The 17,212-nt window shown below is 41.5% G+C and overlaps 2 protein-coding genes across 3 annotated transcripts in view; one reads left to right on the top strand and one right to left on the bottom strand.

The window, feature by feature from the left end:
* The window catches only part of bcl2l13 (BCL2 like 13), a 30,068-nt gene extending 18,074 nt beyond the window's left edge, over window positions 1-11,994 (top strand). For both annotated transcript variants that reach the window (XM_072694925.1, XM_072694926.1), the window contains one exon: window positions 8,261-11,994. In XM_072694925.1, coding sequence (XP_072551026.1) covers window positions 8,261-9,253 — 993 coding nt within the window. In that variant the 3' untranslated portion in view covers window positions 9,254-11,994. The remainder of the gene's footprint in view (window positions 1-8,260) is intronic.
* A 199-nt stretch (window positions 11,995-12,193) lies between these two features.
* bida (BH3 interacting domain death agonist) lies at window positions 12,194-16,489 on the bottom strand. The gene is made up of 4 exons (XM_072695181.1): window positions 16,190-16,489; window positions 15,259-15,581; window positions 14,742-14,869; window positions 12,194-12,928 (listed from the first exon to the last, which is right to left on the bottom strand). Exons 2-4 carry the CDS (start codon window positions 15,560-15,562, stop codon window positions 12,737-12,739), a joined length of 624 nt encoding a protein of 207 aa, XP_072551282.1. The 5' UTR covers window positions 15,563-15,581; window positions 16,190-16,489; the 3' UTR covers window positions 12,194-12,736.
* Between the last annotated feature and the right edge of the window lie 723 nt (window positions 16,490-17,212).

The following is a 17,212-nucleotide window of genomic DNA, read 5'->3' as shown; positions in this document are numbered from 1 at the left end:
TGGTTGGTTGGTGGACTATTCTCAGTTATGCTGAGACGCAGTGACGCTGAGGTGTTTAAATACTTATGTAATTAATTATTAGTATTTATTTATACATAAAATAATTTAATAACTGTCCTGCTTCTGGGAAACATCCTGAGACAACGTTTGACAACTTTTCCCTCGTACAGATCGTGAAAAGTTTTCCACACCCATGTTAAATATTTGACACAATTTGCTTGTGGTGTCTATGTCCCAAGGCGAGGGAAGGTTCTCAGAATTTGTCTGAGGTGCTTTACCCCAGTGCACACCCAACAGTGTTTACTGTCGGTTTACTTTGGTTTGTAGTTGGTTGGTAGTCTCCTTGTAATGTAGACTGTGTAATGTGTGATGTTTTATCTCCATTAAAGTGTGTGTGTGTGTGTGTGTGATGGAGAGCAGCTTTTTGATGCCTGACTTCTGAATAACAACTGACTGCTGTATCTGTAGATTAATTCTTGTTGTTTGGCAGAGGGTTGTGGAGTAGTGCGATGAGAGGAGCTCCCCTCGTGGACCCTTAATCGGGGGCTCTGGCAGTTACAGCCTACATTTTAAAAAGATAAACTGGTAAACCCCTCTTTCTCAGCGTCTCCTGCAAAGCAGCTTAAAAATGGGGCAAAATGCCAAGAGTGATTTTTAATCCATCTGTTATGAACACAGGCCTGCCTCATTCAATTAAATATATATATTTAAATATATTTATTTAGGATTGGGGCATATCCTTTGATTATTGGATGCAATTTTTTTTTTATTATTTAAATAAATAGAGCAGCGGCAATCTGCTTGCCTAAGCATTCTAGATGAGTAGACAGCATGTTGGTAATGTCCATGTTTCTGTGCTTTAGACCCTTTGTAATCTGTAGCAAATATTGAGGTTTTTTTTTTTTTTTTTTTATGCATCCGAGTCTCCATTTGTTATTAAATGTGAGATTAGTGTTATATTTACATCTAGAGAAATCTGCCTTAACTCACCACAGTAGTGATTTCAGGGTGAGGTTAAAGAGGGACGAGGTGGAAGCTGCCACTGTCGGTTCTTGTTTGGTGCTGTTCTCTGCTGTCTGGCAGCTGTGTGTGTGTGTGTTGCAGCCCAAAGGCACTTGCCTTCACACGCAATCCACATAATGAAAATCAGAGGAACGCTCCGTTCTGCACTCAGAAAAAGCATTATAAGACCTGCACACCGGAGATCTTTATTATTAACATTGCTTTCTGGGTGGGAATTTTTAAAACCGGTTAGTTAGATATATGACCAGACACCACAGTTATATTACATAAACAAATGTGGCACTTTCTTTTTTTTTTCTTTTTTTTTTTTTTAAAAAGCTGTAAATCACACAAGTCCCGTTTCTCACAATCTGTGGTAACGCACGGCCTCTTGTGGCAAATTACATTTAATATATAAGAAGACACTAAGCAGAAAGGGTTTTGTATATTGCTAAAAAAAACTGTTTAACTCTTAACAATAATGAAACTATTTTGGTGCCCTATTGAAGCATTTACATAAAAGTCATATAGAGAACTGCCTACAAAATGTTTTCCACTAATGTGAAGAACATTTTAAACATTCAAATGGTTCTTTTAAATTGTAATGATTTTATATAAAACAATATATTAATTTCTGTTTTGGTCCAGATTTGGGGACTCAAAATACAAGTATGAACACAGTAGTGTTGTGGCACATTTCTGTAAATTCAGTTGCATACTTTAACCGAAAAGGATAAAGGGGTTTAATACATGTAATGTTTCTATGCAAAAGGAATTATTTTATTTTAGTACGGTGCTTCAGTGCTTCAGTATAAGACTTGAATGTAGTACCGGTCTCATTGTGAATTGCTGAAACACCAAGCTATAGGGCATTAAAAGTGACCAACATTAAAGTTTGCAGTTTTGCTCTGAAAACACATTATGCTTACATTCAGAGACCAATTCAGTTGTCACACAAACAAGTTATATACATGTAAAATCCACAAACATTCATTTATCAGTATGAGGTAGCGCTGCTTAGGGCAGAATTTTACGTATTAATGCACTGTATAGGCAAAAGTATTGAGACACCTGCTCATTCATTGTTTCTTTCAAAATCAAGGGTTTAAAAAAAAAAAAGCGCTCATCCTTCTTTGTCTCTACTGTCCGGGGAGGGCTTTCGATTATATTATATATGCATTGCTGTGAGGATTTGATTGCATTGAGGGACAAAAGCATTAGCAAGGTCAAGATGTTGGCTGATCACCACCCCACTTCATCCCCAACTCCTCAACTCATCCCAACCAAGATTGGATAAGGCATCATCATTCCCGAGAACACAGTTGCTCCACAGCTCAATGCAGGGGGGCTTTATACCACTCACACAGCCCACACCTGGCATTTGGCATGGTGCCAACAGGTTCATGCCGATCTACTCCAGAAGATCCTGTTCTATTGGCAGTACTTCTCTACAGATACTGGACAAGATGATGCATTTGCACATGTGTGTCAGCAATGGAAGCAACTTAAAGAATCTGAATGCATTCATTAGAAGGGGTGTCCACAAACATTTGGACATGCAGATTGTGTATTACAGTTTTGTCCGTCATTGATTTATGGAAAGCATTTATAGCAAATTGCATTCAGAGTGATGTAACAGTCCAAGTGGTCATGCTTTAGTCCAGATGCTTGCGTGTGCATCAGCGAGAGATAGAGAGAGAGGGGAAGGATTACATGTGCACTGGGTTCACATGCTCAGTGGTGGATTACAGAAACATGAATATCAGTGAGAATCCTCCTGATATGAGAGGACACATGAAGCACAAGAAGAGTTGGGTCAAAAAACTGAAATGGAGTGGGAGCCACAGGTTGGTTTTGTGAGCTCGTTCAGCTCACCCGGTCACCTGGTATGATTCTTAACCCATCCGATGTGATTTGGGAGTGACGCGAGTGCAAACTCTAGACCGCAGAGGAGACATGTAGAAGGGATTTGCAGCTACGTAGCGCACGCACACAAGTCTGATCCCTTATACAAGCATCGGATTCACTCTTCCGCACTGCCCAGCTGTTTGCTTCAGATATGTGGCATGTGGTAAAAGTGGCATGACTCTGTGGTCAAAGAACAGGAGGAACCGTGGTGAACTGTTTATCTCACCAGTAAGCCTGTGTTTGCCTGTAAAAACATTAACCGTAAGATTATGTAGATTACTGTACTGCAGAAAATTCAGTAGGCAGTAATCAAAATATGGTGTTGTCAGTACAGTTTTCAAATGTTGGTTAGAAGGACACAATCAAGAAACCAACCTGTATTCTTCTAACTGTGCGCTCCAGTCACTAGCTACGTTCCAGTGCTTAGGCTGCAACCAAGGTCCTTGTAGTAGCCTGTTGGTCAGACTTGAACAGCTTGAACGATCCAACCAGGCTGTGTGGTGACGTCACCAGACGTCCAGCCTAATAAAAATAAATTAGTTCTAAAAACAAACTCCGCTCTGGAGACTATACATCAATCACGTCTTGCAGAACACTCTCAACATAGGTCTGTGACTTGGCAGCTAGGGCTGGGCGATATGGTAAAAATACTGTATCATGATATTTAAAAAGGTTTTTCCACAATACACAATATTCATCATGGTAGATGTCATCACAGGCTAAATGCATCATTAGCATTTTTAAAAACTACTATTCACATACTCTCACTTAATTTAACATCTGCTGCACTTCATCTAATAAACACCGTTAATTACACTGATGGTAATGTCACTTGCAGTTGATCAGTGTTCTTTAAGCACTAACAAGTTCCTCAATATCAGTAGAAAAGCCTAAGCTATCGTATGGATTTGTTCAGTTCCACCAGCAGCTCACCTGCTTTACTGTAAAGAAGGACTGATTAGATAAACTAGATGCTGGTGGTCACTATTACTAACATGCACTGTTCTTTATTCGGTTACATGTATTTATCGTTATTCCAATACTGTTGTATTTTTAAACAAATAAAAGCTCAAAGCTTCAACCCTGATAAATAGCAAAAATACTGTCTTTAATTCATGCCCAGTAACTGTAGGGGTGGGCAGGCAATGGCAGCAGAAAGTAAAACCGGGCTTCACTACTGTCAGCCGAACACAGAAAACTGAGACCGCAGTTGGCACGGACTCACCAAAACGGGACAGTTGAAGATGTAAAAAAATGTAGCCTGGTCTGATCAATTAGTCAATGAGTAGGGTTGCAAAGGGGTGGAAAATGTCTGATGGGAACTTTTGGGAATTTATTGGAATTAATAGAAAATATTGTATAATTTAAAGGAACTGTATCATATCAACTCATTAATGTACTTTTGTTTTGTGAACAGCAGACATGAAGTCCTAACTATACAAATAATAATGATGACGCAGTTGGTTGCAAGCAGAACCTTAAAAATGCTTATTTCTTTCATTGAAAAATTAAAAGCTCAACCAAAAAACAATCAAAGGAGAGTTCTTATGGTCTTCAAAATATTAAGTAAATAAAAAAGTATTAATTCTTCTGTAACTGGTTACAGAAATCCGTTAAGGCAAAGTATAGGTAGCTAGCCTATGCTAGCCTTGGTAAGCTATCCTCTTGCTAGCTTGCTAGCCTTGGTATACTAACCTCAAATCACGTTCATTAATCACATTAACAATCTCATGAATTGCTCATTAAGCTTTTCTGATTTACCAGATAGTGAGCAACTGTGAGATTACACCTTGATTTAATAGTTGCTTAAATGTTTCAGTGCGATTACTGTCAATAAAAACATGAAACATTAAAATTAAAATAGTACTTTTACCTTTAGGTAGTGCTTTGGTCCAAATGTGTGAAATTGTGTGCAAGTTTCTATATGTATGTCTCTCACCGTTCGATTCCCATTTTATTCCCATTAATTTCGCAACCCTACTGCTGAGGCACACAAACTATAGGGGGCAGAATTTGGCTCCAAATGCCTGAATTAATGGACCCAACCTACCTTTTGTTCAGGCGTGTGGAGGTGGTGTGCTGGTGCGCAGAATTTTCTTTTTGACACACTTCAGGCCTGTTAATAACATAAAGCTTGTTGCATTCCTTCATGGTCACAAATGACCCATCTTCTAACAGCTACTTCCAGCATGGTAGTCATGAAGCTAAAGCTGCCTTTGGGATGTGGCAGAACGGGCGATCCGGGGCATTAAATAGTACTCCTGAAAAATCTGCATCAGTATTTGCTGGAGTGTTTTTGTCTGTGCTCTCCTAATGAAAGCCTGTTGGCCTCCTGGATTGTCCAAAACCTAATATGGTGAAGTTTCAATGTCCATAAAAATGTAATCATATTAAATCATAAAATATTTACACCCTTATTTAATCAATCTCACACATGCATTACTCCATGAGAATTGAGAATTTCCCCACTGCGGGACTAATAAAGGATTATCTTATCTTATTTGATCTTATGACTGTGAGCACACACTGTGATGCACAGGAGCAGTTCTCTGTTATACCACTAGATGGCATGAGCTTTTCATGTGAAGTCATGAATGAGTAGATTACAGTCAGTGTGACCGGATTCAGAACAATGAATGTTAGTAGGTTTAACAAATGCTTAAAGGTTCAGCATATGCTTAAAAAACAGTATCATCACATTGCTACATGACACACGTTATAAAAAAAACCCTGATCTGTCTGAAATTGTATCCTTTTGTTTATTTTTGGGATTTCCCTAATTTGCTCCTTTGCAATCCCCCTTACAGGCTGGGACTCCCTCACCACATGATATTACACTGCTAAAAGGATAAGATCCTTAATAAACTTTGGAGGTTATTCGATTTTAAGCTGTGTAGGAAGCTTTGAAGGTGCTTTTGAAGAGCCTTCAAGGAAGCGAAGGAAGAGGATGGGAGGAGGTTCCTTCACAGTTTCAAACGGAAGGATTTTAAATGTTTAACAGTGATTCAGTGCTGGGTAGGTAAATGTTAGCATGCCCTTAATCCAAGACGTAGAAAGCCAGCCTGCACTTTTACAGTCGTCATACTACGACGTTGAACCCCTTTGAAGGGAAAAAAAAAGTGGAACCCCGCGAATACATGATTATTGGATGGTTGAACCCCACCACTAATACATCACCATTGGATAGTTGAACACGCTTAGAGGAAAATGGTAACTAGTGCTGCATTTGTGTGTTGTCAAAAAAGGGGAAATACTGTTTGTACCACTTGTTAATTGCATTTGAACAGCCAGTAAAGTCAGATTTACAAGTTGGAAACTCGAGATTCTAGTTGATGCATGAGTTTACGAACCCAGGTTTTCTGCTTGTGAAGACAGCCATTTGCAAAACACACACATAGACGTATCTGTTGTTGTTGTTTTGCACATTAGTAAATGCTGTGTGGTTTGCTCTTTGCTTAGGTAGATTTTCTAAGAGACTACACAGCAGTAATATGCTTGGAAAAATTGCTTCAGACACACGAAAATGGACATATAGAAATATGAAGAACAGTGGTGTAAAATTTAACAGGTCAGCGCATTCACAAACACCAACCAAGAGGAGGAAAGAAAAGCAAGGTTAACTCTGGTAACACAGTTCTGGTCAAAGCAGTCACAGATCTTTTATGCAAATTATATGGAAATAAAATGTTTCAAATGCATTACTCATTCACTTTATAATAAAATCACAGATGTTCAGACTTCTGTGATTTGGCCTTTAAAGCATATCAAAATGCAGTAATAACTAAATATAAAAATGTTGGTTGAAACATATCAATAAGGCTACGTCAGCAGTGTCTAACATCTTGTTGTTTAGCTCTGAAGACCATGAAGTGCTTCACACTTGGCTTAAAGTTCTTCTGAAAACAATCAAAAAAGAGTGCTTGAGTGGTCTGTCTCCATTTGGCTTTCATTTCAAACATCATTTCTAAATTCTCATATCTCAGCAGCCAGTATGAGAAGAAGATTTTGCCCAATTTCCATGGAAGGCTGTTTTGCATGTTTGCTGAATAACTTGGTACGAAACCCCTTTTAGAAATGGCTTTAAGTGGAACTCTGTGGTTGAGTTTGCATCGTCTTGCTAGAATGATTTGTTTTTTTCTGGTTGTCATGTTTTTTAAAAACTGAAGATAATGTTCAGTAGAACTGTATTGATGGGAAGGTGCTAGCAGTGAATCAGCTGGTGGTTTTGACTTGTGGGCTTCCTGTTCAGATGGTTTGATGGCTATGAGTTTTGAAGGGTAATACTGATGGTATTCTGTTACAGTAGCATTTAGTAAAGTATGTGCTCCCATGAAGCTTGCAGTTTGATCCGCAGCAACTAGCCAGGCATGCTCTCTAAGTGGGTTAAGTGGCCCTTTCTGCCAATCACTCCGCCAACAGTGTGGCTGTTAGCTGATCTAACAGAATTAGGCTACGTTTAGACTGCTGGCAGATCGGATTTGTTTCTCAAATCAGATCTATTGGAATAACTGTCCGTGCTGTTATTTGCAAGTGATCGGATGTGATCTGCATGTCCGGATGAACACGGTTTTTCAGCAGACGCATTTCCGTTTGCCTGACAGAATCCGGTCACAGAAAACATATTCCGTTTAGACTTGTAGTGAACGTGAACAAGATGAGTCTTTGGCCACCTCTACATCCGATCATGATCCGATCACAATGCACAATGTGGACAAGTGAAATCCGATCACCAAAATCGCACGTTGGCGCCGGATGTAAACTGGCACTTTGGAATCCGATTTAAGTATAATTTTTCCCCTCTTTGTTTTTTGCTGTCCAGACTCTCTAGATATGCCAAAAATCAGATTTGGGCTGAACTTCGAGCGTGTTGAGCCATCCAGTGATTCTCAGGAATCACATACTAGCTTCCCCCTTCCCAGAATTGGCAATGTCCAATCACTTTTGAAACCAGTTAAAGGCCATATTTATTAGTGCCTGTATCTGCATCCAGGAACAAAGGTGATGACTGACTAGTGTTCTCGCATGAGGATGGGTGAGTGTGTGAGAAGAGAAGGGAAAACCTAATGTGATGAAACTGAATCTACTTTTTCCTTGCTGCTGGTGCACAGTTATGCAGTTAGAGGCTGGTAGAAGTCACTACACTCTGATGAAAGAGTGCTGAGAAACAAGACTTTTGTGTTTCAAGTGATGAGACTCAATGATCAGGGCTTAATAGGAGCGTGACTGTGCTGACTTGCTGGTGATACTAGTTTGGGGGTTGTTTTGGAAATTGCTACACCCTTAATTCCTAGGAGTGAGTGGAGTGATGTCAGTGCATGGTTTAACATTGTCTCCTCTTTGTATCTTTTAGAGTGCGGTGTTCAGCCTAGACGATGTGGACGACCCTGGAGTAATCATTGCTGAAGACAGTAACGATATCTACATCCTGTCAGGGGAGCAGGTCCCAGAGCTGCTGAGCCCCCCAGAGTCCCTGCTGACAACGGCAGACAGCAGTGGGCCGGGATCCTGGCAGACGGAGAGCCTGCCCGTGTCTCTGACCGGCCACGAGTCCTGGGCTCAAGTAAGCGAGATGGACCGCGAGGACACCAAGAGCCTGGACAGCGCTGAAGGCATGGCCTTGGCCGAGGAGCGCAGTGAGAACAACTCGTCCAACTCCGATATTGTGCACGTGGAACGCGAGGAGGCGGAGCTACTGGAGGAGGGACAGGAACCTGCAGAGGAGGGGGAGTTGCAGGAGAGTGTTCTGAGTGTGCTGGGCAGTGAGAGTGAGCTGGCAGCCCTGAGGGCGGAGCTTAGGGAAGAAGCCACTCCTCCTTCAGCTAAAGCGCCCGATTTGCTCGGATCTCCCGAAGAGTCGATTGTCATCATGGAGGCACCTGTTAGCCTAGCTGCTCCTGCACCAGAATCCGCATTCGCTCTGCAGCCAGAATTTTCAACCCCACCAGAACCTCCTGTTGTTGCTGCTGCTGCTGTTGCCCCCCTAGTGCCTGATCCTGAACCTGAGCTCAAGACAGCTCAGCCAGAACCTGTTCTAGCTCCTGTGGAGCCACAGCTTCCAAGCCCAGTTAAAGAGCCTGTCCCTGCTGCTGAACCAGAAGCTGAGCCTGAACCACAGCCAGCACCTCCAGATCATGAGCCACCAGCTCAAGAGCCACTTGTAATGCAGGAGGTACCAGCGGTCCCAGCTTCAGCCCAGGAGCCTCCCGTCTTGCCCCCAGCTGCAGCTCTGGCGCAGACAGAACCAGGCCCTTCTGAGCTTCCGGTGCTGCTGTATGGCGGTGCCGCCCTGGTAGCCATTGCTGCTTTGGTGGCTTATGGTGCTCTGGCTTATAGGAAGAAGTAGCGAGAAGCGGGCGATCTGACCTCAGCACCCCCCACCCCTTCACCCAACAACCACCCACTTTCAGGAAACCTGGGCCACTGTGCTACCACTCTCGTCCGCCTCATGCATTTTGTTTGCCATGCTCTTCTCATAGCTGTCTTTGTGTCCGGCTGATCTATTAGCTTTCTTTGTATCCTGCTGATCTGTTACAACACACTGTAGGTTACTCTGTTCTGCGTTGCCCAACTGGATGTTGATTTGGCACTTTCTCTCTCTCTGTTTAGTTTTGTTATGGCCTAGGTTTTCACTTCTGCAAGGCTTATATAACTGGGGAACGTGTGTGTCACAGTACCTGCCATGAGTCATTTTTTGATCTTTTGCATTTTCTTTGTTTTTAGAAGCAGGCACTCGCTACCCAAGAGGGGTGAAATTCATTTTGGTGTATTTAAGAGCAGTTGTACGACGTGCGTAGAAGTGCGAATGGCACACAACTCAAATTGGTTCTAAAGTTTCGGCTGACGAAGCTCAATCATTTTCGGCTTAGTTTTAAGCAACTAGTGCCTGTTTTTTGATAATGTGCATGATTATGATTTTACTTGGAATATCTGAATGGAATATTAAATGGTTAAATGCCACAGGCGAGCCTGCTGTTTGAGATGGTGTTTCAGTCCATTTCTGACAGCTTGAGTCCTCGACGCTCACACTGAATACGCTTGTAGAAGTACAGCAGGATCATAGCTGGACAGGATTGGCTGCATGATTCTGAAAAGCATTTCTGTGTAAGTTAATAAGTAGATCAGTCAGATCAGCGTGACTAATCATTAGCATTGAGCCTACGTTTAAGCGACATGCCTCCACTGGTTTATGTGTGTTATGTTCAGTCCTGAATTCCCCTTGTTAACTCCATGAACCAGCAGTCCCAGGTCCCAGCGTGAGACGGAAAACACCCTCTTTGTTTTTCTTTGTTCCTCTAAATCTTGCCCATACAAACCCATAGAGTGTGTGCTGTATCAACAAGGTTGTTGTTTAATACACACTCTTAGAAATAAAGGGTTCTTTGAGTGATTTCTTAGAAGAACCATTTAAATTAAGCTTTAAAGAAGTGGATGTAAAGGTTCTTTATATGCTCATCGAGTTGATAACATTGGTTCTATGGGATCGCCCTAAGAACCCTTTGAACCTTTTTTTAATTTTTTTTTTTTTATAAAAATAGAAGAGTGCAGCTGGTGCGAGTTTCAGGTGGATTCTGGTTCGTAACTGTTGATCTTGAGCCAATGAAACTATCCCCTTCCACAGAAAAACGTGTTGAAGGCAGTCAGCATGGGTTTCTGTTGATGGTGCAGCAGAGTGGAGTGGCTTTTTGGAGTTTTCTTTGGCCGCAGTGAAACGGGGACTCAACCACAATAAAATATGTAACCATTTCCAGCTGTTTGTAAGCATGCCAGATCTCTTCCTGCAGTGGTGCTCTAGAGCAAGAAAGCCTGGTTTAAAGGCTAGGGGAAAACCACCTTCTGATGACTATGATGATAGTGTGACCTTTAGATTAGCATGGCTTTGTTGGTGGTGGTTGTTTTTTTTTTTACCTTTTCTTTCATTAAGTATCTTCATTCAGTTTCTTTCATTCAGTGCAGACAGAAGCAAGATATACTCCACAAGCATTCATGAATTGTGTTACACTTATAACTAGCTTAGTTGTATTGATGAGCCTAGAACTCAGTGGCTAGGCTAGCAGTCAGAATTGGTGGCTCACTGTGGGGATTCTCAGTGCTTGTGATGTTTGCACAGTCCATGCTGGGAATTGCAGTGAGATCCTGTCAAACTGGTGAAGCTTAGTCAGGCCACAGAGTCCTGCTTACCATGCAGTAACACGGTAATGACGAGGTTTAGTCCAGAAAGGCCCTTTTCAGTGTTTTAAATGTGAAATGTCAGCCTGAACTTGCATTATGAATATTCTTCCGCTGTAGGGTGATCTGTATCAACAAATGATTTTCTGAATTGTTTTGCCAACACAAAGAACATGATCTCTGTCTAGTACTGCTTTGCTGCGTCAGCTCACCATCAATTTAGTTTGCAGACCTACTGAACTGACTAGACTGCCTCTGTTTAGCCTCCCAGGCTACCTGATTCACGCCTCACCTGCAGCAACCTACTCTGTATTTAGGAATATACAGGGCTCTCACTCTTTCCCTTTGTGTGCCTAGTCCACAGAGAACTTGGGGGACAATTGTTTTTAGAAGCATCAAGCAGAGATCTGATGGAGGGATCAGACGCCCCCACCTCAGTGGAAAAATCAAACTGGATGACCACATATAGTGAACGGAATGTGTACCCTTCGGCCGAAATGTCAACCTTGCCTTCCATTTGTGGTTTTAACTGGGAAACATTTGACACAAGTGATTATTATTATTTTATTTTTTTGTACTGGTGTGTGCAGTAGCCAAGCCATTTTTGTGAATGTAGGAATATTACACATGGTATGTGGTTAACTATATGCTCCCAACCTAATCTTCCCATTAGTGCTTTGCACCACTACTGTAGTAAAAGGTGTTGCTCAAATAAGTATGGAAATGTGGGTTACACTCCTTCCTCCCTGCACCCCCAGCCGACCACAAGCAAAATGTAGGATTGGGTCTGATGGACAGTATTTTCTATCTTCACCCCCTTGAAATGAACCCTTCAGCAACTGAAATTTGTAGAAATTGTCTTACAGTCGTAGAAGGGTCTGTACCAGTGGAACTGAGGCAATAAATGAAGTAATAATGAAACTGGTTTCCTTGAGTCACAGTGCATCTTAAAGGGTACCACTGACTCTGCAATGCTGGGATTCAGTGAATAGCTTATGCATGAGTGCTGGAGCCGGTGAATTCCTACAGAATCATTGCTCATCAATATTTTAACAGTTGGGTGAGCAACCTGACTTTTCATGAGTATAAAATTGTAAAAGGAAAAAGTCACACAATGTTTGTCCATTTGTGTCCACATATATTTAATTCACCAACATACAACTAATGCATATAAACAAACTTTCCAAATGAAACATTGCAAACTGTAAACAAAAGAGCTACTTCACTGAAAGAACATGTGATCTCTTCATGGACCAGAATTGTGCAAAACAAAAAACAACAACAAACAAACAAACAAAAAATAAACGCAGACAGAATGAAGACTTAGCTTTGATAACACTGTCATATGACGCAAGGCATTTCCTCATACACAAACAGCCGTGAGTCATAAAGATCAACATATAAGACTGAACAGACGGCTCTAATGAGCTGATAGCAGACGGGCGCTGCATGTTTGGGAAAGACAGTTCTGTCAGGGACCTCTAGATGCAGATTCCTTCATCCAGTGTGTCGCTAAACTTCCATACATTCTTATTTAAACCATGTGTTCTGGTTAAGACCATAGGCCAAACTAAATGAGCGAACAACAAAGCAACAAAACAGCAGTCTGAAAACGCTCCCTTTTTAGAAACAAAGTTGAGAACACGAGCTGTAGATGGAGTCACCGGTTCCTGACCGGAGAGATGTACTGCATCAGGAGGCTGTACAGACCCCGCAGCAGGGGAGGAGCATGTTCACACACCGCCTTCACTAGGGAGAAAGTAAGGGCCATCGCCACTTGCTCGTTGTGGGCCCCAGGCATGTAGTTCAGCAATAGTTCAGCCACACTTTGGCCCAGGAGGTCCTGCCATTTCTGCAATGTCAGAACACACAAAAAAGTTACAAGGATTCGACATGAACAGTCACCATCATAACAGACTCCCTGAATGTGATCAGTTTGGTCCTCTTAAAGTACTTGATGTCAAGACCTAGTGAAATATGAAGTTATTTTTATTCATGAAATTCAAGTTCTCATGTTGCTTAACCTAGCCAAAATATTACCAGGACTGTATCAAAACTATTTAAAATATTTGGAAAATAATAACATGGAGTTATTATCATATCGCAATCCTATTGTATCTATATATATAAAATTTTCTGTAGTTGCAAAATCCTTGTATTACCAAAACAGCAACTTTGCAGGAAAAGGACAAAAACTACTTAACGTTTAATGGAAGTCAATGTAGAAAGTTATTGTTATTTTTATCTTTATTTTTGGGGCATTTCTATTGGTCTAGTCAACATTTTTGACAATGTAAAGAATCAAATTGCATCAAAAAGCGAAAAACAGCCAAAGCGTACACAACACATTACTTTTTTTTTTTTTATATGAATACACCTGTATGGATGTGGCATCTAAAGCAGGCAGAAACAAACGTTTCACTCCCAACCTTACAGTTACAAATGGATAATCAAAACTACTTTTTGACAGTTGCTTGACAGAGAGCAAGAACTCCATCAGCATGAAATTAAAACAGTTGAGAGCTGGGCTATACATCACAATACTTTGACATTTTAACAATTTAAGATATGTATCACAATATTTTGACACCAAAACAAAGTAGTAGATAGTAGACAAAAGTGATCATGAACACGTGTGCTGTGGGCAACCATAAGCCCAGGTATTGGCACGGTGGTTTAACTGCGGAGCCACCACCACAGCATCCTCCCAAGTACTCTGTGGGGCTTGACGCACACTAACTAACTAAATAAATAAATAAACCAACCCCAAAAACTCATGGTTCTCCACAGTCAGTATGCGCCACTACACTAGTTAGCATGTAAAAATCAGGGCAATAACGTGATACCAGACTCATGTGACAACAACAACTGACACACAATTATGAGACACCACACACTTCCTGGTCCTGATTTAGAAACACAGCTAATCGAAACTGAAACCATAACCAGACTAACTGGTCAGCGCTGACGTAGAATGGTACAGTACGGCCCCCGTGACTATTTAGTTCAAGTTGGTAAATACACACCAAAATATTTGAGAAAAACTATTAAGCCAAACAGCATGGAAAGATTTGTATGTAAATGTTGACGCTAAAACTGCAATGGATGCGCTAAATGGCGGTCCCACTTGTCAGCTATCTGAAGTTTATTCTTGTATTTACAGACTAAAGTAAATCATTCCGTTTCCTAATCACTTTGGTTTACAATATTGTAAACAAAAAAACATAAACCAACAAACAAAAACCCTTCAGATATTAAACGTCTTCTTCTACATGGGTCCTACTTCATCTGTGAAGCCCTTGCACACACAGCTCTTTTCTTAAACAGGTTCTTGAACTGTACACTACGACAAATATTACTATTACAATGTGCTATATTATATTTTAGGCCAATGTTCTTCCTTTCCAGTCCTGAAGAGTCAGTGTTCAGTGACTTGTCTGCATAAATACGCTCCCTAAACCTGGTAACTAGAGGTGGCGTTAAATCAGGGGTGTCTGAGCAACCCTTCTGTTTTCGGTTATGAAAAAACAAGCTAATTACCTTCTTCATTGTATTTGCAGTCAGAGCGATCACAATAAACAGGAGACTGTACATGGAGAGCTGTATCTTTCCACACGTGAGAACAGGGATTACATGGAAAGGGAGACTATAAACCGGAAACTGACCTGCAGTGAAGAGGTTCTGGTCAGATCCTTGGCCAGACTCTCCGCAGCTTGAGACATGATGGCTTGATTAAGATCATCAGCAATTATGATGAGCTCCGCAGCCACCTGTCTAATAACTCCAGCATTCACTACAGACAAAAATACCACAAATAAACGTTAGACTATTAGCTGCCTAAATGGTTTGAAGTAAAGGAGTCAAATGTCTAGTAACGTGCCCCCTGTTTAAAACAAAAAAGGAACGGTTTCTGGAGTGGCCATCACAACCTCTGTGTGAGTGTACTGTAGACCTACTGACATCTGTAATCCATCAAAATGCTTACTTAAAAAACAAACAAACAAACAAACAAACAATAAATAAATAAAATCACTCTCACATATATATATATAGTACAACAGAAAATATGTACCCCCTCCCTTCTACAGCATCCCATGCCTGTTAGTCATATAGCTAGGCCTGTACCACCCATATGCAGCTAGGTAGCTAATGATCAGGCTGTGGAAATGCACTGAACCTCACCTGGCAAATCAAAGTGGACTTGAGGAAGAACGTCCTGAAGAAGATTTCTGGGGTTTGAAGGAGCGTGCCCGTCTGTTTCCAATTCCCCATCGCACTCAATGTCCGTGTCGACCACACTGTGGTCAGAGCAGTCTATCCCGCAGCTGTAAACACACGGGTCTGCGCCGAGATTCACATCGCAGGTCAGCTGATTTAGCTCGCGCTCAAACTCCGGGTTTTGGGAGGGCGTCTGGTGAAGGAAAGACAGGAGGAGGAGGGAGGCTTGTGAAAACGTCCCGGTGTTCTCGTTGACGTCCACGTCCATCGCAGCACTGTTCGAGCTCCTGTAAGAAATAAAACACAAGTGCAGTAAGGCTGTGTCGGCATGTAGAGCATGCAGAGCTAATGAGGGAAAGTACACAGACGGAAAAGTTGCGCTCGCAAGAGAACAGAAAGACGAGACCTGTGAGAACCGCAAAGCCCGTTCAGAAAGTGAGCTCTAGTTAAACTGAGGGAGCCGATTTTCGTCCGTACGATGTATTAAATTGTGCGAACTGTTTATTAAATCTTAAAAATGTAGCTAGAAACTTCTAAAAAAAATCTAACTTGATAGCTAGCTAGCTAACTAACTAGTGCACTAAAGGAGCTTCGTAGTTTAGCTAGCTAGAGTTAGTGGTAGGAAACCTAGCTAGCTAGGTTTTTTTTGTGATAGATAGATAACTAACAAACTTGAAGAGAAATGACTGCTGAATAAAAGCTAGCTAAATAACTGTCTAACAAACAACATAGATAGAGTACTACTAGCTAGATACCATCAATTACACCATAGCGTATCGATAGCTGGTTAAATAAACATAGCTAGCTAACTATAGCTAACTAGCTAGTTGATTGACATTTTAGTGCTACCGCTAACTATTTTTAATTAAAAGCAGATTTTGGTTTACTTACTTACCAGAAAAAAAAAAGTGAGAAATGGCTTTTCCTTGGTCGCTATCGCTTCCTCTTAGTTTGTTTTCCAGCCTCGGGCTGCGACAGCAAGGCGAGCTGCCGGACGGACGGACGGACTAACGGACTAGTTGGTTGGATCACCGCGCGGTTTAAACAGTCTAGGCTAGCTACACGCTCCGGCCGCGCTTTCTCTGCTACTGCCAGACACATTAAACGCAGTCCGTGGGTCAGGAAACCTCATTGTGGTCCGGGGACAAACTCCATCTGCCTCCCGCTGCACGTTTGTTCTGAGAGGAAAAAAAAAAAAAAACCAACCAAACACACACACACACTGGTAAGGTCCACCCTACGCCCGCCCACTCCTCTAAAACGCGTGTGTGTGTGTGTGTGAACCTTTTCAGGATATTTCAGCATATTGTATTCCTCTATTTAACGAGCTGACAATGTGGTATTTAGCCCTAAAATAGGGTTCAAGTCTTCATGTAATCGATGGGATTTAAGTGAAGCAGTATCTATGAAAGAAGAGTAAACACAGCACCCCTCACGTGGTGGACGCGTCGAAGTGGAGGTGGCTAGGGAGTATGAAGTGGGCGTACTTTGAATCGCAACAGAGCCGACATGAGAACGAGACAGCTAGTGAAGGTGAGTCAAAAAGAGAAGGGAGGCTTGTGAAAGAAATTGCCGGTGTGGTTTGTTTACGTCAATGGCTTCCGGTAAGCGATCAAATAAATAAATAAATAAATTAAAAAAAAGAGGTGGGTGGTGTACATTAAGTCACATCTACTGACAATTCCTGGAGAAAAAAAAAAAAAAAAAAAAAAAAAAAAAAAGTGGTTAACTATATGGATTTCCCCTGAATGAACAGTGTGCTTGCAAGATAAAGAGGCCATAGGCATGGGCAATAGCACATGCAAAACAGGTCATGCTACAGCTCCACAAAGACATCAGCTACTTCAGTTGTTTTCAGAAGACAATGAGACACTCAAACATTTAAAATCTTTATTTACAAGGATAAAAAGAAGCCATT

This window comes from Salminus brasiliensis, chromosome 13 (assembly GCF_030463535.1).
Source record: "Salminus brasiliensis chromosome 13, fSalBra1.hap2, whole genome shotgun sequence".
NCBI classification, from domain to species: Eukaryota; Metazoa; Chordata; class Actinopteri; order Characiformes; family Bryconidae; genus Salminus; species Salminus brasiliensis.
The sequence above is the reverse complement of the archived record's forward strand: the minus strand, read 5'-3'. Positions and strand labels throughout refer to the sequence as shown.